The 22159-nt window shown below is 40.1% G+C and overlaps 1 protein-coding gene across 3 annotated transcripts in view; it reads right to left on the bottom strand.

Annotated features, from left to right (window-relative positions):
* LOC128893429 (fez family zinc finger protein 2-like) overlaps positions 1–22159 on the bottom strand; it is a 42198-nt gene that overhangs the window by 15351 nt on the left and 4688 nt on the right. For 2 of the 3 annotated variants that reach the window (XM_054154338.1, XM_054154339.1), the window contains 3 exons: positions 19093–19191; positions 7544–8190; positions 6313–6589 (listed from right to left, as the gene is read on the bottom strand). In XM_054154338.1, coding sequence (XP_054010313.1) covers positions 6313–6589; positions 7544–8190; positions 19093–19191 — 1023 coding nt within the window. The remainder of the gene's footprint in view (positions 1–6312; positions 6590–7543; positions 8191–19092; positions 19192–22159) is intronic. The other variant, XM_054154340.1, reaches the window with a different exon arrangement.

Below are 22159 nucleotides of genomic sequence, written 5' to 3'. Positions count from 1 at the left end.
TTTGATAAGAATCTTGAAAGCTTCATATAAAATGCTCCTGTAGCAATTAATTCTGAATCCAGTTCATTTTTCTTACCACAATTCGACTATTTCTCGATACTTGCAGTCTGTTAGCAGAGTTCGTTCAACAAAAATCCCGTCGTTCGTCGCAAATACGAATGGCGCAGCGCGTGTACTATTATTTAGCCACTGGAAGGGATGCGTCGGCGTGTCTAACGAGCCGCACAGACGAAACCGGGACGAAAGATGGGACACGCGGAGAGTAAAGGTGAAGGGGGTCAGGGGCGGTCCTCGGAGCATGTCGCGAAGTTTAAACAGCTTAGAGGGATGTTGCGGCGCCCCCGATGCTTGGGGCGCCAAGTCAGCCGGAAACCTCTAATAGCCCCGTCTCGTCTACATACAAAAGGAGAGGGACGAACGGGGGACAGACGGAGATAGAGTCCGCAGGCGTGTACGGCAAACGCGGCCACAAAGGTGGCTGTATAGGTTGCACGGTTGTATCTCGCTGGGTATACGATAACCGCACCCTCGAGGTGAGTTTGAGGGAGACGTTCGGCCAGGTATCCCTACATTAGAGCCACCGCTAAATTCATAATACGAGGACGGAAACACGTTCGTATCTCTTTTGTGTTTATCGAGCTGTCCCGTTTAGTCGCGCGACCGTCCTTCCGACCGCAAATTGAACAATGGTGAAAAATAAAACTGAACCGATCGGAAAAGAAAATAAAGAAGGACTGATCAAGGCTGAGCAAAACTAAACACGATTATAAAAAACTGAATAAAATTAAACAGAACTGAAAGAAACGGAACAAAATTAAACAAGATCGGACAATACCGAACAACAATGAATAAGACTCAACAAAACTGAACAAAACCTTAAAAATTAACAAAATTGAACTACGGTAAGAAGCCGAAGGTAAGAAAATTGAACTAATAGCAAAAGAAATGAAAAGTACTTGTCGTTATTTTAATAATACATAGCAAAGGATAACGAACAAAAACTGAAGAAAACTAAATAAGACCGTGCCAAACTGAACAAAAGTAAACAAGACTGATTAAAAGTGAACGGGACTGTATAAAACCAGGACAGACTTCAAAATTGTCTTGCCTAATCGTTGAGTAATGTTGCACCGAATATTGCAACGTTACTCAGCCGACCAAGTTCCGCAGTTGGTCGGAATAAAACGCCAGAACGTTGTACGAACGCCCCTAGAACTCACATACGGAGCGAATCGATGACGATTTACGATGAGCGTGATTGAACCACTAAAAAGGAGGGCCATCTCTCTCTGCAAGTGAAGTGCGCAGCATCTTAGGGAACGTAAACATAGAGCTGATGTAGGCTGGTCCGCGCGATGAGATCGGGAAGTATACGGACCCCGATGGCAACCCTCGAGATCTTCACCCCTATCGACTTTACTTTGTGCGACGTTGGACAGGTTGTGTTTATTATGAAAACATGGGAGACCGCTGGTTGTGCGCTCGATCGTGTAACAAGCATGTGTGTTTAAGGGTGCGTGCGCCCAGCAACTTGATTGTCTCGGTGGCAGAAAGACGTAGCTTTTGATCGATAACATTTCCCTGTAATCACAATCCTGTGACCGTGAAGTTCGTTATTGTGGAACACGAATGAAGATTGGTTCTTTTCTTATTCATTTCCAATGCTTACGAGGCGTGAGCAACTATCTCCAAATTAAAAATCCAAGTGACCGATGTTCGTTTAAATGACATTCTGTATCTATCTTCATCCAGCTTATCACAACATCGGACTTTGCGTTACTTGATATAGTTTATGACTTCACGATATGAACGTTGCTTACATAGAATGAACATCTATTTACCGTTCATTGATTAGCGATAAATATTCTCTCTCGATCATGAAACCTCTGTTCCTCGATGTCTACACGATTAGTTAACCGGTTCGACTAAAACTTTCGATCGTCAACTTTATATTCTTGTTAGAAATATTTAATTTATTAGGATTAACTTGGTCAGCGTCCACTCGCTCGAGTTGTCAGCGACTTTTGTCGGGAAAAAGATTATACCCCTGTTATAACGAGTCATGAAAGCTTCCCACATATTCGTGAAAATTAAACATCCTCCAAAACAGCAGACCATTCCGAATTACCATTGCTCGAAACAACAGACCTTCGATCCCAACGACGAATTACGTTGACAAAATATTCAGTTCCAACATCTATAAGTTTCACCCCTCTAATCGTTCCGGAGATAAATGCCACGGAATTTTCAGCTCGTGGATCGAGGAAATTCATCGTCGAGGTCCTCGCTGGCCACCAAATCATCACGTCCATTTGTCCCGCCACTCGGCACGAACTTCGAAGAGTAATATTTTCTCGGGTTTCAGGGGGGAAAGGGGCGAGGATCATCGGAAACAGATAAGTTCGATGTTTTCTCATCGGGAAACGAACGTGTGCGACCACTCGTCGGTCTGTCGCCCGTTCTGCCCGAACGTCAACCGAACCCGTCAACCCCTTGCAGCCGCCCCCACGGTTGCACTTGACTCGTCGCCAGCCACCCGGTGGCCCAGAGAACGCACCCTCTCCCCCCAAAAAGGCGCACCTAACAGCGAAGGTAACGCGAAGTAACGCTTCGACCCCTCGGTAGCTATTCCGGCTGCTGGCTCGCGCACGAACAATATTTGCAGAGCTCTTATTCCCGCACTTCCCGACCCCGTAAGCGCCGCTTCAGCCACCCCCCGGGCCCCCTGGTCGCTCCACCGAGGCCCCCGTTTCTCTTGCCACCCCTCGTGTGCACCAGCAACCACCTACCTACCTACCTAATAATGATTTTACGTTACGCCATGCCGGTCCCCGGGGAATCCGACGGTGCCGCACCCTTATTGCACATGGCCCGTGCTCACGACGAAGGGAATATGGACTGCGTAAGAGCGGGGGGGGGGGAGGAGAAGGTAGGGGTAGGAGCTGGCTGGAAAGAGAGGACTGATTATCATTAGCAGCCAGAGTCCCAGAACACCCTCGGTTTACTGCTTGACGCACGTACGCACGCCACCTCGAGGTCGTGGCAGTAAGGGATTTCGTTTCGTTTCGTTTCGTTTCGCTCTGGGGAATGGGAGTGAGAGGGTGATGGTGATGCGGCGAGAGGGGAGATAAGGTCGATGATTGAGGATTTTAATTGAACTGGTTAACTGGTCGCGCAGACGTCGAGGAACAGAAGTTTCGAGATCTAGAGGGGTGGTTTTCTGGAAGTTGCTGCACGATGGGACGGGTAACTATAAAATATCTATTCGAATAGTTTATATTCTAACATGGTTATACATTGTTCGAAATTGGTCTGTATCGAAAACAATATGGATGATGCGAATGGTATATACATATAAAAAGAAAAGTGCAGGAACGTAGTGAAATACTATCAGCACTGTTCCAACGATCCCGATGCCTACTCGTTAAGGGGAAAAGGGATAATAAGAGACCTCCCAGGGAAATCAAAGAGACGGGAAAGCATTGAAAGAAAAAAAAAGGGGGGGGAGAAACAGACGAGGCATCCTCGTTTCACGGGAAAATTGCCGCGAGCGGACCGTGAACGGCCGCCGACTCTTTCGAGCAGCCTGAATTCTTCATCCCTCTGAATAATGAATTAAATGTTCCGTGGCGACCCTCGAGGGGGCGGTGCGTGAAGGTGGACAGAGGCGCGTAGACAACACACAGAGGTCCCGTAGGTTGTTAGAAGCCTAACGGAAGTGACCATCGCTTTGTATCCTCTTTCGCCGGATCCTTCTTCGGTTGTTTCACCGAGAGTAGGGAGAACGAGGGGGGAGGCGAATGGCAGTCAGAGCGACGAACAGGATGAGGAGGAGGAGCATGGGGGAGGACAAGGTGATAATTTGATAAGACATTGGGAGGGTTTCCATGGAGACGATACAAAACCCAGACCCCTGACTGGAACACTCCCGCAACCTCCTTAAGCTGGTCCTCTCGCTCGCTTCCACCCTCGAAGAACCTACTCCTTCAGGAGCGCCGCTCCATCAGCCCCGAGACACCTAAGTGTCAAGTCTCCCAACACCGTCGCCAAGCTCACCTACAGGCCACCTAAGGGATGCTTGCCGGCGCAGCGTGGTCATCAACTTCGGACAGGGATACGAACTGTCGAAGGCAAGCACGAAACGAGCGGAAATAGTTTGCCTCGGCGCGTTGGTCGTGTCGTTCGGCCGAACTTTTTGCGTCTCTATTAATATTTAGTAACTTTCAGTCGCTATGCTCGATAACCTCCAGAAATTTAAATGTACAAAGTCATTTTAGAAGTCACTCTCGCTGTATATGTAATTTTCTTCCCAACTTCTGAACTCTTCCTTTATACAGGGTATTCGGTAACTGGGGGTACAAGCGGAAAGGGAATGAATCTACATGAAAAAATGAGTCGAAAGTATAGAATAAAAATTTTTCATGTGAGACTTTGTTTTCGAGAAAATCGACTTTCAATTTTCGCCGGGTACGGGTGCACTGACTGTAGATCGTTGTTTCGATGGTTATTATCGCAGAATGAGTTTGTTTTTATCGCAACGAAAAATTGGGAACACGTAATGAAATAGAATGTTGAAGTAATCAAAAAGTTTATTATTACAGAAATTGCTGAAAATGTTGTTCCTTCTGCCAAATACATACTTCTGATTTTCTAATTGAATTTCTATGAACGATTTTTAACGTATTCGATTGTTTTAGATAATAATAGCAACATAATAGGTAAGAAAACATTTCCTTGTCAAGAATTTATTAACATTACTTCAATCGAGACAATGATTTACAGCGCAATCCGTAACAAAGGGACATGATCAAATGCATTCGTACTCGGTGAAAATTCAAAGTCTTCTTCTTCTTTCCGAAATTCGAACTTAAGCCGTTCGAATACATACATATCAACAGTACTGTACACCCTAACTGATACACCTATATTTTTTATTTTTCCATTCTAATAACTGTAACAACTATAGATATAAGTACAATTTAAAACCAAGAGAAACGTTACTATTTTCAAATAAACACACTTGAGTAAATGTGACGAACAGGTATGTTATTCTACGTCATTTATTCTTAGCTCTAAAAGGATCTACTCTTCCCGTGAATGATCTATGTACGCCCCCACTCACAAGTATATGGATATAGGCATTAATTCCTCATGTATCTTAAGTAATATTATTCATATCATTTTGTAATACCTTCGCATAAATGTTTGAAGGATGTTGGACAGTTTTTCCGAACTTTTCCATCTAAACAATCCCATAATTTCTCTACGAAATTTCATACACCACTCAAAACTTTAATATTATTAAATGTTACTAAATACGCATCTGAAACAGAATTTAGCAACAAAAAATTGTACAACAATAATTTATGATGTATATCAGTTGTGTTTATTCATTAAAAGTGACAAGTGTCCACATAGAAATTACTCCTTGGTGTTTCATTTTATATTAAACGGAGTTCACGGTAACTCGAGATGGTGATCATTCAAAGAAAATAGAATCTTATGTTCGTGATATGTACTCGTAGGGGGTGGCAAAGGGACCTGGCCACGTTTCCCACGGACAATTTTCGTCATAGAAAAATTCCATTCGAAGATTGGGGGTTTACTGTGTCACTCCACGTCGTGGGAGCCAAGAACGAGCGAGTCGTACGATAGAAAAGAACGGAACGATGCCCACCCCGAAAGACATTACGATTATTACCTACCGAAGCTCGCAATGAGGGGCTCGGCACCCCTAAAATGCACTGGCCACATGTGCCACGATCCGACTGGGATCCTCTTGCTTACGGCAAGACTCCGTCCAGACGGTTAACTGCATTATTTATCGTATGAAGTTGCTCTGCTAATTGATCCGCGGCATCCCCGCTGCCATAAACGCGGACGGGAATCACGAAATTCCACGATTGCGGACGTCGAAGGTTAACGAACTTGATTTCGTGAAATTTCGAATGGGGAGAACTATGCCAACGGAGTAAAATTATGAAATCATCTCAGGATACGTTGCAGGCTTCGCGAGTTGCTGAATTTAGTTCAAATTCTCTTATTAAATTATTCGGGATAATTTTGATATAAATTCATTTATTCCAGAATCAAATATAATAAAATGGAAAACGTTAAATTATGTGTATAGAAGAAAAATATCAGCTCACGTAGAAAAATAATTTCTGCAATCCGTATTTTAATTTTAAACGAGAGCATCCGTATTAGATGCGAACCAAAATATATATATGGAAATGGCGAAATGAACGTATCAACATTATTCCGAATATTCCAACACCTTAGGTTTCAAAATGTTAGGCAAACATCACTCACCGGTGTGTATGTAGGTGTGTTTCTTCATGTCGCTCTTCTGGTGGAATCTCTTCCCGCAAAACTGGCAGGGGTACGGCCTCGTGTCCGAGTGGATTAAGAGATGAGTGCTCAGAGTGCTGGAGCGCTTGAACGCTTTACCGCACTGCTTACACTCGAACACCTTCTCCGCGGAATGCACGGCTCTGTGTTGCGTAAGGCTGATTTCATGGCCGAAGGTTTTATTGCAGAGCTCGCAGGCGAAGGGTCTCTTCCCGTTGTGTGACCTCCTTGCGTGCACCTGTAAAAATCACACCCTCGGTAAAACTTCTCGATCGATTTCGAATTACGAGCTAAACGGATCGACTAAATAGCCTCGTAAGATGCAAAGGTATTAAAACTGTCAGAATAAGTATACGTTCCCTCATTGTGTGAATAAATTGAAAGTAATCTATAGTACATTTGTATTTTCTCATAAAGTATAACGAGTAAATTTTGTTTAGCAAAGTGTCGTTAACTAAGTGAGATTTATTATTATGGACCCTAGTGTCAGAGAACAGCTTCATGCAATAGAATAGCTTCATTCGTAAAGGTATAACGAACTAAAATCTAACCCTCCTCTCCTACGGTAGTTTCTGATCATACATTTACTCCTGTTGAGTCGATATCCGACCTTGCCATATTTTTGGCCCATTTTTCACCTAACAACGCATTTATCACGTACAAATAGGGTTATTACTCACTAAAAACAAACTTCTTCTTTAAAACCAAATTAATTTTTATTTACAACCTTTGGGTGATTTCAGTCTTACTGAATTCAGTCTTCACAGTTGCGCAAACAATACAAAAACCTAATGATGGAACTAATATGTCGGTCGCTTTTGTCTCGACCGCAGGAGAGGAGGCTTAAATACATCTACCTAACTATTTATCTTTATGCCATTTATATGTAACAATATTCTCGTATGATAAGAATATCAATAAATCGAATTTCGTTATTACTTTCATGTTCTGCAATATGCATTTCATCGTATACTCTCAATTTGTTTCTACTCGAAGAATTATCCCCTTCTCAATCCTACTACAAATTACAGGGACGTCCCGAACAGGGACCAGCCGCAAAGCTGAAATTTCTAACAGCTTGGAACGCGTTAAATCTAATCAAGCATCTCTCGAGCTTTCCTCGAATCCCACACCCGTTGGAACAATCCAACAAATTGCTACGTCTCCTATGCATTTCGTTCGATCAACCTACCTCGAGGCCGTGAGGGGTGCTGAACATCTTGTCGCACTTGACGCAGCTGTAAACGTCGCCGAGAGGATGAGGATGATGAAGCCCGTGCGCCGTGTGGGTCGAGTGCAGACCAGGGTGACCCGGATGAACGCCTCGTAGCAGCGGGTGCAGGTGCGGAGGTAACAAATGATGAGGCAGCAGCTGAGGGTGCAGGTACGAGAGAGGATGATGGGGATGGGGCGGCAGCAGTCCACCCTGAAGATGAAGGGGCGGATAGAGCATCGTGGAACCAGGAGGCGGCGGGTGCCCGCCGATTGACGCTGTGTCCCGATGAGGAGAGGCGTTCTGCAGGTGTGCGGATGGCGGATCAGGCCTGAGCAGGGCGGAAACGCTGAAAGTGTCGCCAGACTTCTTGGGCGGGTTCGAAGCGGGTGACGTCGCGATGCTCGTTGGCGAGGGCGTCGTCGACGATCGGGGCGGACTCGACGCGGCGTCGCGATCGTCCTCGACTTCCTCGACGTCCACGTCCACTTCCTCCTCGTCGACGTCGACGTCGACATCGCCGTCTCGTCGATCCGACGGCGGCGAATCTGGACAGGGAGAATGCGACGGAGAGGGACTCGTTGCCGGGGAACCCACCAGCCGACCCACTCCGAACGACAGTCGTTCTGAAAAATAAATTTTTCTCGTTTCGCTTGGTGTGCTCGTGGAATTTCATCAAACTCGTCTATTTAGAGCAACTATCGTCTCGACAATTGGTTATCCAGGAGTAATCGAAACGTTTATAAATAAATGTTTCAAAGAATTATTTTTCACCAGGGTTTTAGTCGGATCGCGAAAATATAAACAGAAAATGGAATTAGGAATTGTCGAAGATATTAAAATTGACACGAAAGTCTTGACTATTCGCTTTTCGTAGTACCCATACATTTCACAGGAAATTTGTTGTTCTCTACCTTTTACTTTACAATTATGGTGGCGTTTAGGACGTTAAACATTGGAGAAATCGTGGTACGAAGATACTTGGTGTACCAATCAGGAAACAACGGTGAAATGCGACAAGGTAAAAGCGACGTCACGTACGGAGGACACGTGAAATATAAGGTGGCCTTAGCGTGGATGCAGGAGAATCTGAAGCAACGAAGAAGGTAAATTAGGTTTCCTCTGGCGGAAGAACCTGACCGAATAAGATTTGAGTCACGTACTGGGTCCTTTTTTCCTGCTTGGTCCGGAGAACGGGTACGGGTTTAACGAGGCATCGCGGAAGAAAATCGAAGTTTACCGATCTACAGGGAGAACTCTGTTTTCAAATACTTTTTCTAATGCAGAGATGGAAACTTGTGGCCTCTTTATATGTTTCGTGGGGCCTATTCGTATATTTCGTCAGTTACGTACCTCTTACGTTCGTAAATTAGACATATTCAAGAAACGTTTTTTTTTAACTCATAAAAATTAGAGAATTGTTCGTTTTAATGGATATATCGCAAAAGCAAAAATTAGGACTTTTTGGCTTTAACCTCTCGAAGAACGAGGTTTAAATGGATTTTTTGTTCCTCTTATTGAATACACACAAACCAAAGCAATTTTTATTTGTAAATTCATTTTGACAGAGAAATATGCTTAATATGGTATAATTTTTAATTCTAAAAAAGGTATTTAAGTAATTTTACTGTAAAATCAAACGCATATGTGTTAATATCCCTCAAGAGGCTAACCACCTATTAGTGAACTCCTCTAATTGTAAGTCTGAAACTACAGCTAAAGCTACTATAAGATCCAATACGAATTACAGTTATTTTTACGTATGAATTTACATATGAATTTTCTTTAAATTTAGGATTTGATAATTCTGAAGAGTAAATTAATTTTATAAGAAGAAACATAATTTAAAATATCATTCACCTACGTATTTACCAGTTTCTAAGCAAATTTAATTCATATACATGGTGGTTACCAGATGTTATTAATCCGGTTTACGTCAATATTATCATGCATAGCGAAAAATGATTCAGTTAAAGTTGAATGAAAATACCATCAAATATATTAGACAATGTAAAGAAAGTTATTACTTTTTCGATTCAGAAATTGCCGTGACATAAATGGTCGTCATATTGAACTTTTCCTGTAAATAAACTTACTACAGCATTAACAAAAGAGCCATGATTTTGTAAAAACACTAAAATTAAAATATCTCGTAAACTAATGATTGTTGAATATAAATATCATTATTTTTGAACAGAATATTAAGCTGTATCGACTGCTGTAATAAAAAGTATTAATCCCATTTAAAAAGTGTTAATAAACTTTATACGCTCTGTTCACATTCATCTACAAAAAAACTAATCAAAACTATTCAGCTCTGTTTGAATCAGTTTTCACTATCTATAATAAGATTGACGTAAACAGAAATGGTAATGTCTGATGGACCACCCTGTATATTTAAGCACCTCCTTACAATTGTAACAAAATTACGGTAAACGATAAATGCAGGGGTTACACTGATTTCCAATGACAAAAAATTCTCCACCCATACCCAACTACTTATCCTACCTAAATTCCAATCAACAAAACAACGAGTTTACGTCGTAGACGTTAATCGCAGATGAAACGAAAAGTAAGATCGATCGATGTTGAGATAGGATTAACTTTTGTAAATACGACGACACTCGTGATCGTACTTCAGGCTAAGTGCAGATAAAATGGCGCAAGAATTTAAATCAGTACAATAGTCATGGATACGTCGCCGATCGATCATCAGGTTCGATAATTGGCAAGAGGTGTCGCGAGTTACATTGGTCAGCTAGATGGATCACGATCGAGTCGCCATTGCGGACCTTAAAGGAAGCCTAAAGCCTAAAACCGGAATGAAAAATCGATCTTTTAATTAATTACATTTTTTTTAAAGTCGAGACTTCTTTTCGTTTAGGTAAATAGAAAAAACTCTTTGGTATATATAGTACAAATTAATAATAATGCAATTGTGATTACATTTAATAATACAATGGACAACGCACATGCAAATTGTAAAAATGTATACTGCAAATGTTAGATATATTATAGTAAAATAGTACACCTAAAATTTGTTATCTAAAATTCGTCGACGTCTTTAGCACTTCTTCATATTCAACAATTACTACAGAAACTTGCATCTAATACCTCCATTGTTTCTAAAGTTCCGAAGAATGAAATTAACTTGAATGAATATGAATTTTAAGCATGGATGTTGAAGGTTTAATAATCATCAAAAGAATATCATAATATTAAAAGCATTTCTTTTTTAAGATGAAAAGATGCATTAAATATTAAATTACTTTTGTACCAAACGAAACAATTTAACATCCAGCGTGAAGAGTTAAATTTACTACTTCCCCCTACTTTCGAAACCCTATACTTCAAGGAATTAAAAATTCGATAAATCAGTTCTTCCAAAGTTTCAGACCAGACTATCCACTTAACGCGGACGAATCATGCGTGGTATTTCTAATAATCGGGAGCGATCTCGGCGGTCGTGATTTACGACGTCTACGAGAGAGTCAGACGCGATTCTGTCGGTCGGGAGCAGAAGGGGGCCACAAACGAGGAAGTCCAGCGTTCCCTGCACCCTCGAAGGGCGATATCAATCCAACTCGCGTAGGACGCGCGGTCTACACCCGGTATATTATATTTATAATCCGTGCGCGTGACACGCGGTCACGTGCCTGGCTATGTAATGCACCGGTGTCGGTTAATCGCATTTAAAGCTCTCCAGGATCCCCGCCTGCGGGGCCGATTATTATCGTGTCTCCTGGTGGCTTTGCAATTGAATCAAAATACGCCAGGAGTCTCGGTAGAGTTCCCTAATGTAATGAGAAACCGCCCGCGAGTCTGTCGAGAACATCCATGAAAAAAAAGTAGCAAGAAAAGTTGCGATGAAGTGGAGGGCAACTCTTAATTATCTATCAGAATATGGTATTAACGTTATGGCTTCGGATTACGCAAATATGCGACATATACATGAAATATATAGCGAGAAGTAAGAATGATCACATACATAGAATTTTAACGTAAATAATATTTTATTAAATCTTTGAGTATATACATTAATCAAACAAGTGAAAACGTTTGAGGATGAACCGAAATATGATACCATACTCTAACATTACAACGACCTGAAAAAATTGCGAAAAATATGAAGAATTTCATAGGTATACAACCGGTTAAAATTTTAGAATGCCTTGCTCTAAGCCCAGATTTAAACCCAATAGAAAATGCTTGAGCATATTTAAAAATGAAATTGGTAAATCAATATAACGGTCCGTCAGTAACATTAAATGACTTATGGCAGTGGATGCAGGAACAGTGGCATAGTATTACGCTAGAATATTGCGAAAATTTAATATTAAGTATGCCAAAGCGTGTTCGAGCCACTGTTAAAGCCAAAGGATTATGCACCATATATTAAGCCTGGAAAAAGCTGAACAATTTATTGAAAATCAGTTACAGTAACCAAAATAATGATAATAATACGAATTTAATATTTTTCATAGAAGATCAAAGCATTACGCATAGTACTACGTATTGTGTTTGTTTATGTTACATACAATGAAATATTATTTACGCTGAAATTCCATGTATGCGTTCAGTTTTATTCCTTACTGTATATAATGTTATAATGCATCCTACAATTGTTCAGACATCATTTAACGTAATTGGCTTTTTAAGCATTTTTTATTCGTTTCCTCATCTACTTGCGCGACTGTCAGCTTTCAAAAATGTCCATCGACAGCCCGTTCTGAGACCAACGAGCAAAAATGAAGAAACATTAAAAGGATACCGCTTGAAACATGATTTTCAAACTCCATACTCTTGCGTTCTTGCAAAGTCTGTACATTTTTTGTTGTATCGTACCGACCATTCGGCACTGGTTGTCTCCTCGAAACCAGTCAGTCGGTTACTGTTCGCCATCGAATGCATTCAAATTGTCGCGCGTTTTGTCGCTTTCGCGAAAACCAGTACCGGTATCCACTTCCTTAGCTTCCATCCTTCATACAAAGGTGCACCAACCCTTCATCAAACATTTATTTTTAAGTATACACATACGAAGTCGTTGAAGTTTCGAATTCGTCCATCGAGATAACGTCTACACGATAATAAGGACGAGATGGCTCGATAGAAGCGAAACGGAAAGAGACCGTGGCGAATAAAATGGAGAGGGAGGTGTCAGCGGTGAAATCGAGAGAGCAAAAGGTAGAGCAAGTCGTGGCGAAAGCGAAAGAAAAAGGTAGAGGAAGTCCGGACAGATGTGACTCTCGCAGCGAGATAGGAAGAACTGCTTACGCAAATGCCACGTCTGGTCCCGCTGGAATGCGGTAAAAACCGTCGGTGCAAACCAGCGAGAAAAACCGTCGCCATCGTGCCGACCGTCCGGCAGATGGGTTACTTTGGTCCGGGTTCGGGCTGAGCTTGCATACGCTCGCGTACTCGTGTGCACGCGTGTGTTCGCGCGAAACCTATGTACATCTGGAGCCTCGTTGGAAGATTCGCTTCACGTTTTCAGCGGCGTTTCTATTTCGAACCCCGACGGCAAGAAACGTGGAGGAAAAAAATTCGGCAAAAGCGGCCTGGCGGTGTTATTATTCTATGCGATCTGTGGTCACGAGCGAATTTTTATATTAGGTTGCCCGGAAAGTTAGTGCCGCTTCTTGTGAAAAATTCGAAGGCGACACATCAGATATATTTAGTGAATTATTAGGTTGTTCGAAAAGTTTGGTTCGAATGTGACGCGCTTTCTATGTAATCAGTGAACGTGGGGGTGCTTCGGATGATTTTGTGTTTATCAATAAACATTTTCGGGTGTATGTGCCAGCCAGTAACAGTTCGCAGATCTTTCTAAGTGTAATTAGTACATCAGAAGTCAGTTTATGAAATGGAGAACCAGAAAGTTCACTTTCATGACTTTCGTCATGTGATGTACTGATTTAAACGTGGCTTCAGGAGTTCGCAGATCCTAAATTAGATGTTTTCTGTGTATAGAAATGCTAATGGTAATGAATATGATATCAAAAATCCAAAGCTGGCGATTTTAGGGTGGAAGATTCAGCTCGCTCTGGCCGTCCGTTCTTATGGATTTGGTACAAAAAAAATTGTCTAGACTTTCATTGAAATGCTCTTCCTGATCCTCCATATTCGCCCGACCTTGTCTAATCTGACCATTACCTATTTCTTTGTTTGAGAATTATTCTTCGGTGCAAAAAATTCGAAGCTTTCTCCGGCGATAAGAAATCTTCATATTGGAGTAAATGCATCATGTAGCGTTTTAAAAAAGGGATCAAGGACATTGAACAAAATGGTACCATGGTACTTTATTGAAGCAAATGGTAATATTTGCTTCAATAAAATTTCTCTTGGTGCAAAACATTGGAATCTTACTTTATTTTAAAAATTTTAAATAATCTTTCCGAGCAACCTATAGGTACCATTATGTTCCACCTTTCCCCATCTATTACTTAACTTAAAGATTCCATTGTTCCAGAATTATTTAGATTTTTCAGTAAAAACTTTTGAAGCTATTTTTTTTATGTCAACCAAACAGTTAAAGCTTTGCTCTTTTTTATTTTTATTTGACGACTTTGGTGATCGCAATAGAGGAGAAACAGAACACTTCTGAAGGAAACCAAATCAACCAAGAAATATAATCACTGCCAAACATGAGAAAACAGACCAGTAGTAGCTAATGATCTCACCGATGTGATGTAAAAAAATGTGATTTAAATAAAAAAATAAAAAACATTAGGTTGTTTAAGTCTTAAACCGCTCATATTGCACAAAACAAGTGAACGGAGCAATGGAAATTAACCTTTGCACTCGGATATTTCTTCTGAGAGGACATCGTAAATCCAGGCAAACTTTATTAGTGGTTACACAGGATAAACTTACGGGAATATAAAATTTGGAAAAGTGTATGATTTCTTGAAGGTTTCTGTTCAAACATCACGATAAATCAAATAAAACTATGATATACGTATTAAGATATCTATAAGAAATATGAGTTACACGGAAATGTGTGAATAGTCTACACCTTAAAAAAATAACAAAGAGATTTTTGTATAACAAAATAAGATTTGGGAACATATTTTATATGACATGGTGCAATTTGTGAAAATAAACGAGGAAGCCTAAGATTACAACTTAAAAGATAGAAATAATCGATGCATATCTGTGACTGTTTCACACATTATCACATATCAGAATAGTATAAAGTTTTGATTTTTTACATAAATATATTCCACAACGTCTAAAGATTCATATAAGCTCATATATCGTTACAGTAAATTACATGGTGTATAAGTTACATTATGTAATACGGCGTGATTCCTGTTTGCATATTCCGTAACGAAATGATTCCAAGTGCAAAGGATTAATGTAAACCAAGTCCATTCTTTGCTTGAGAAGCAGAGATTAACAAATAAAATAAAATAAAACTCTGTCGAAATTTTCGGATACGAACAATGCTCTTACGGTTCAGTGTCGCGATTCGTTCGACGAAATTCAATTGCTGGTACGTTTCGCGGTGCAGTAGTTAGAGACACGATTTGCTTCGAAGTTGCAAGGCAATTTACAGAGTCGCAACAATGGATCCGCAAGTTGAGCCGAGGAGGAGGCTCGTGACAAGGGATGACAATGACGGCGATGCCGAAGATGCTTGTGAACGTGGATTAATAAAGGAAGGCCAGGCCGGGGGAACAATTAGATCGAGTTAACGGCCAACTTTAATCTTCTGTCGTCCGTCAGTCGTTTACTGCGTAGCGATCTGCCGCTATTAAAGACGTTACACGCTTCACCGTTCGAAACCCCTTCCGTCCTGCCAGCAACGACCAAAGAAACATGTACAACTTTTGTCGCAAAGGCGGCGTCGATGTGTCCAAGTGACGGGATGATGTGGGTTTTCAAAAACGGATTTTTCAGTTCCGCGTCACTACCTATTTAGACCTAATCCTGTACTGTTCGTGAATGCTGGAGGATTCGAACAAAATGATTCGATGTCGCGGCGAGCGCGACTAAAGTGCTCGTGATCGATCGAAACTTCTAACACGGGGGAAAGCAACGACGTAACAAGGATCATCAGATTGTCGAGGAAGACTCGCCATCGACGTCGTAGGACCACCATGTTAACGACGCGTCTTTTCCAACGGACATTCCTCTTCTCTGCCATCGATCAAGTCTGTCCTGTCCAAGTCGAAGGAATTTTCGTGATTGACGACAAATTTATCTATAACCTTATTAAGGGGCTATTATCGCACGCCCGAGAGAAAAACAACTTTTTTTGAAGAATTTTTATTTTACGTAACAAATACTTGTGGAACGTTTATGTTTTAATATTTACTAGTAGACATGGTGTAGTAATGAACACAATATTTTTTGTTTGTTTTCAATAATTTTTGTTTCATTGATAATAGCCACATGAAGATTGTTCTCTTTTTCTACGATTGGTAAGATAACTTGGCATTGGATCATCCGATAGCAATCAAACAGATTATTAAAATATAGTATCACAGCTATCGTCCCTTCCAATTGTGTAACAGAAATCAAGTATTAAATACAACAAAATATTTGAATTACATGTTACGCGCGAATTTTAAAATATGGATATCAATGCAGAAAATTGCACTTCATAAATCAGCCGTAAAAAAATTATATTCTTTAATATTTCGATAAATAATCTAAAATGATGAATCTCTTGTATAAGTTGATCGTTTATATCTCTCGCGGTTAAAATTTTATACGTAAGATAAAAAAAAACTGTATTTATTTGTAAATAACAGGTCGGAAACATGTTCAATTGGAGTAGTGCAATAGAGCATCAAAATTTGCACAATGTTTCTATTTGCATCTTTACGTTGTTTCATACCGTTAAGAGTTCTGTTGAGAAAACGCGAAAATTTTAAGGGCTGATTTCATCTCTTCAAAGCGAATTTTTTCCCAAACAAAAAAATTGTTCTTCGATAACTTCAATACACTCTATATTCCTATAAAGTTTCATTTAAATCAGATTTGTATAATTTATTTTTAGAGACTGACAGCTATTTTCCGTTTCTCTTCATCTAAATAATTTTACAGTCTGTTACTGTGTATTGTATATTTGTTTTCTTACACCATACGTACAATTAAATATCTTTATATTGCCGAGGACCAACAAACTACATACATATATGATCGGAACGTTCAACAAATATGAACAGCACGACTGGAACGGCACTCTCGATTAATAATTTCATACCAAGCAACAATCCATATATGGTAATAACATTTATCGATAGCCGTCTGGTCCACAAAGTGCGCCGTTTAAAATTTATCAGATTATCGTTATCGAGTGTGGTATTAATGTATTCACGAATCGGTAATGCGTTTGCTGAATGCTTGACCAGACGATAAGGTCACTTCAAAAACGATTGAAAGATTCGATCGAGGAATTAGTATGGATGACTGTTTAATTATCCGAAGCGTTGCATTTCGAAATTCCAGGGAGTGGACGGTCCGAGTGGAAAGATATTGGGCGCCAAGAATCGAGGAAGACCCCAATGAGTTAGGTTCAGGCTGGCGACTGTATAGGTGGACGCGGCGACAAATTAATGGCCACGTGTATCCAGAAGGAGTCGGAACAAGACGGTATATGCGCGAGCGTTTAACATGACAAGATGTTACTAATTCAGGGTAGGTAGAACTGAAGAGGCCGACCGTCATACAAGCACAAAGGGGCCGACGCTCCGAATCCCTGTGCTGCTCCTCTAATCTGCTCCAATTGGGACGGCAGGAGTTAGAAGGGCCGATGTCCCTCCACGGTATGACGCGTGCTACCATTTATCCCAATCATCGAACGACCGGTCGCTCTTAACGATCGACAAATAAAAACTACTCGTCATCCGGGCTGAGGAGGAAGCCGCGCAAGACAAGAGGCTTGCGCCCATCTACACCTTCCTCGTTCTCAAAGACGGGATAGACTTTGTCGCGTTAAAACATCATTAGATATACAAATTTTTCATTTCCCGTAGGTCGTGCACGAGAAGGTTAACCCTTTGCACTCGAGAGGAGGCTCTCAGTCACCACTAGGTTTTCTTTAGGTTTAATTTCTTTGGATCTCTAAGTGTCAATAAAACAATTGTAGTTGAGGCAAAGGTGACCTGATTCTCAAATCTCAAATTAAAGATCTCATTTTCGAAGTTAATCTAAGCTTAGCATTCGTGTCAATAGAATGCTAAGAAAGCATCTCGAGTTGCTGATAGATACCAGAAAAAAGGCCTCGAGTGCAAAGGGTTAATATTGGTTAATTTTGACGAGTTACGTTTGACTTACAAGGATCTAAAAATGACTGACTGGGCTTTGACTAATTAGTCCGTATCGAACTATGTGGACGTGTTATCAGTCCGTTTGAAATGGCGTCGAGGTTGGACCTGAGGGTGAGCGACAAAGTTGGAGTATGATTGTATGCAAAAGGTATGTAAAGGGATTCTTGGTAAAATAAGATAAACAAAATATACATAAAGGGTCAACAAATTTTTATATTAACCAGGCAGCTGTGATTGACGAATATACTCGTCATAGAGAAAAGGCAGTATTTCATGTCATGACGAGTATAATCATCATGCGTAAAATTTAGTTACCATTACTAAAGAGTTATTTAAGAGTATGTTTCACAAATTAATTTGAGTAGCAGGAGTATAAGTGGTATGAATTTTTAGAACGACCTAATATATAGCCGTCTTTTCGATCCGATATTACATCGTGTTTGACGACTATAGCTATCGTAGCTTGATTCTCACTGAAAAGAGGACGCCACAGTCGACTGGTTCAAGCAACATCAGACGTTAGAATTTGTCAGTTTCTGTAGTTCGTACTCGGGAGGGTTAGCTTTTGTTAACTTTGACGTATTGTGTTTGATGCATCTACGAGGATCTAGAAATAACTGACTGAACTTTGACTAGCTGGCAGTGTTGGACTATATGAAAGTATTACCAGACAGTTTGGAATGGCATCGAGGTTGCACCTGAGAGTAACTCAGCAAAGGCTGAGTAGTAGACTATGTATGATTATATGCAGATGTGCAAAGAACATAGGATAATCGATTCATTAAGGCAAACGAAATACACAAAAGTGGTCAAGAAATTGACTCATTAGACCACTATCGGACGATAAAATTGCCCGCTTTTTGTAGTTTGACCACAAAAGGGATAATCTTTGTTAACTTTGATGTATTATTTTTAATATTTGAGTATCTAGACAAACTGAATCGCCTTTGACTAACTGGTGACGCGATGGACACATTGTCGGATAGTTTGCAATACCATCAAAGACGGATCTGAGAATGAGTGGCGAAGGCAAACGAGTAAACTGCAAATATTTATGAGCAAAAAGTGTATAAAGAATATAGAACAATTGGTGCAATAAGGCAAGGAAAATATATACACAGAGTCAATAAATTATAGCGGAAAGTATCATTAAACAAAGTAATTCCTCATTTCCAGTAGTGCACTGAACGAAAAAAAAGCAGACTAATATTTGTTAACTTCGACCTTAGTACAAATCCCTTCACGAACCTGAATGACTCTTGTGCAAGGGTGGTAAGTTCGTGACCTCTGTAGCGTTTCCAAAGGGGGCCCACAATCTGGGGAACATCAAACGCACGTTACAGCCACCTGAAAGCAAAAGATTGCCATAAAATAATCTGCAATCTCGATTTATTTTAAGAATGGAGAACCATTTGGTAATTGAAGGCCACGTAACACTTCAGAAATTTCCCATGAACAAATTTTGAATTTCATGTAACAACCATATTGCTCTGAGCACGTGCCATAAAGTGGGTCGAATTAAGTACTATTCAAAAAGACTCGTTTGAATATATCAGAATGGTTGAAAACAAATAACATGTATACATCCCTTAAAAGGTGGAAAGGTTGTGGAACAAAATGGTAACTATGTAATTCAATAAATATATATTAAAATTCAAATGTGCCTTTGAATTTTTTTAAAAAAATTGGCACGAACTTTTTGAACAGTCCAATAACTAAAGCAATAAGTAAAATCGATTAAATTGAATGAGACAAAGAGAAATAAATGTGATTTATATACAGTAGAGGCTCCCGTATCCGAACTAATAGGGAGACAAATAGAAGTCCTCTTTAACCGGCTTCGAAAAGGTTGCATTGTATGTAATAATTTAACCAAATTCATCAAAAGCTGGTGAGAAATAAAATAATTTTTGGAAAAAAAATATAACCGACTTCAAAATAATATTAAAACTGCACTAAAAAGTATGAAATAATTTCTATTTCCTTTATATTAAATTATGTTAAATAACTTTTTCGTAGTCAGTTAATAATGCAGTTTAAATAGAAATTATTTCATACCTTTCACTGTATTTTCTCATACTTTTAAGCAATTACATCTAGAGCTGGTGAGTATTCATATAAATCAACTAGAAATTATTTCATACCTTTTAGTGCAATTTTAATGTTTTTCAAAGTCGGTTAAATTCTTTTTCTAAAAATTATTTTATTCAAATGACTCGAATGTTTCGACATGAGAAAGCACGTTGTGCGGATAGCAGAACAGAGTATATTAGGGAATTCGGATAATAGGAGTACGGATACGGAAGTCTCTACTGTACTCTATATTACCCATGAAATTTCTCTAACAATGGCTAAAAAATGGCTGCGCAAAACACTCGAGAAGGCCGCAAGTCCCCCGCCTCTGGTTCAATCTAACGTGAAATCCCGACGTAAATATGGAAGGAGGAAACCGAGGAAAGATCTCGAGCATATTTCCGAATCGTTCATGCATCATTGTCCGCGTCGCCGCTAACGCAGAACCGACGTCTCACGCCCTGACAAATTTGGTATTCCCGGTCCGTAGGAGAGATCAACCCCTCGACAAGAGCGTCTTTATTAGAAAGAAGGGCGACCCTTCGCTATTTATCAACCCTGCTCCGGCCATTACTTCGCTCTCTTTCTGCCTGCATTCCTATCCGTGAACGCCCGCCATTTGTTCTCCTCAGCCTCTTTGATCGGCATCGGTAGCGCGCGGGGAATTCGAACTTCGCGCCCGTGACTGCAATCTCGCGTACCGATGGCAGCGAATCAAAGTGCTCGTCGACCTGGGCCGCCGTCGATACGAAACGAACTTTTCTTCGCAGGAGACGATTTAGTTAGTTAATTGTTTCATCAAAGTGCTTAGATCCCGCAGGTCCGTCTCACTTGATTTTTACATACGCAGAAAATGATTAACCCAGGACGATAATTTTCTGGTCGTCTTTTTCAGTCTAATCTCACAGACTTAAGTGTAACTAAAATGAGAAACTCGGTTTCAGGAATTCTTATTATAACTTTATTATGTTTAGTTAAAGTAGTACTTCACAAGAATATGTACTCGGTAATAATTTGATTTGCGCGTTGAAAGTGCGAGAGCGCGACGACACGGGCTCCTACGTTTTTTGCCTGCGACACTCGTGTGTCTACGGTATGCCGAACATGGTATAGCAGTAATGTTCTCCGAGTCAATCCGTCAACAACGATACAAATAAACTACGCGAAACCGTTAAATCTGTTTTTCCTTTAACAACCACGCCCAAAAAGAATAAAAGTATTACCCACAAATAGAAATTATCATTTTGGATAATTATTAATTTTATTAGGACATTCAAAATTTTTCCCCTTCTCGGTTCGTCATGGTTCCTTACACCGATTTATATCACGCTCAGCCCCTATGAAGCGGTTAAACGTAACACAGACCCTTTACCACAAATGTATTTAAAAAAAAAAAGATTAGCAGGCTATAATGACAGAATTTCGGTAACTCAAGAACCCGTATGAGATTACAATATTGTTCATTCCCTTCCACTCGTTTTTTTTTTAATTTCTTTCTCACATTCTTCTACATCTCGAGTTTCAGCCCATTGCTGCTTACTTCTATAAACTGGTAAAATTGTTTTCTGTCTTTCAGAACAGGGAAATTTATGTTCTTAAATTTATTACTCTTTTTCTCTTCGTTGCATGATTCCATTTGGGTCATTTGGCCGTTGGGTTAGTTAACGTTACCGTCCCTGCCACGAGGAGGCAGATCCTCTATGATTTTTAATAATGAACTTTCTTTTAAGGTCGATTCAGACTATTCACACTTAACAGACACCGACTTGAACGTTCCGTCAACGGGAATAGTGTGATTAGTTCCATTAACACGCGTGTTTTAATGTTTTGTCGTGTCGGTGCCGGTACGTGTCGTTGCCGGAACGTGACGGTCAGTGTTGTATAGTCTGAATCGACCTTTATTCGTTAGTTTATATTCCTCTTCTTCTTCTTTTTTCTTCCATTTTTCAATTATTTCTTTTCCATTCGTGTTCAAATTTCTCAGGGTTCGTTGTTCCCACCAGCCAATGTCATTGCTGTGTGAATATGTCTCAGTTTCCACATTTCTTTAGAGTATTTTCTAAATAGTAGATCATACACATCTCCTGTATCAATTGGACGTTTCCAGTTTAGAATTTCCATTAAATTAAAGGTGTTTCTTCCATATGCATCATTAAATTAAAGGTGTTTCTTCCATATGCATCATTAAATTAAAGGTGTTTCTTCCATATGCATCATTAAATTAAAGGTGTTTCTTCCATAT

This window comes from Hylaeus anthracinus, unplaced genomic scaffold (genome assembly GCF_026225885.1).
Source record: "Hylaeus anthracinus isolate JK02 unplaced genomic scaffold, UHH_iyHylAnth1.0_haploid 3, whole genome shotgun sequence".
In the NCBI taxonomy this organism is placed as follows: Eukaryota; Metazoa; Arthropoda; class Insecta; order Hymenoptera; family Colletidae; genus Hylaeus; species Hylaeus anthracinus.
Note: the sequence above shows the minus strand (reverse complement) of the source record. Positions and strands in the feature narration are given on the sequence as shown.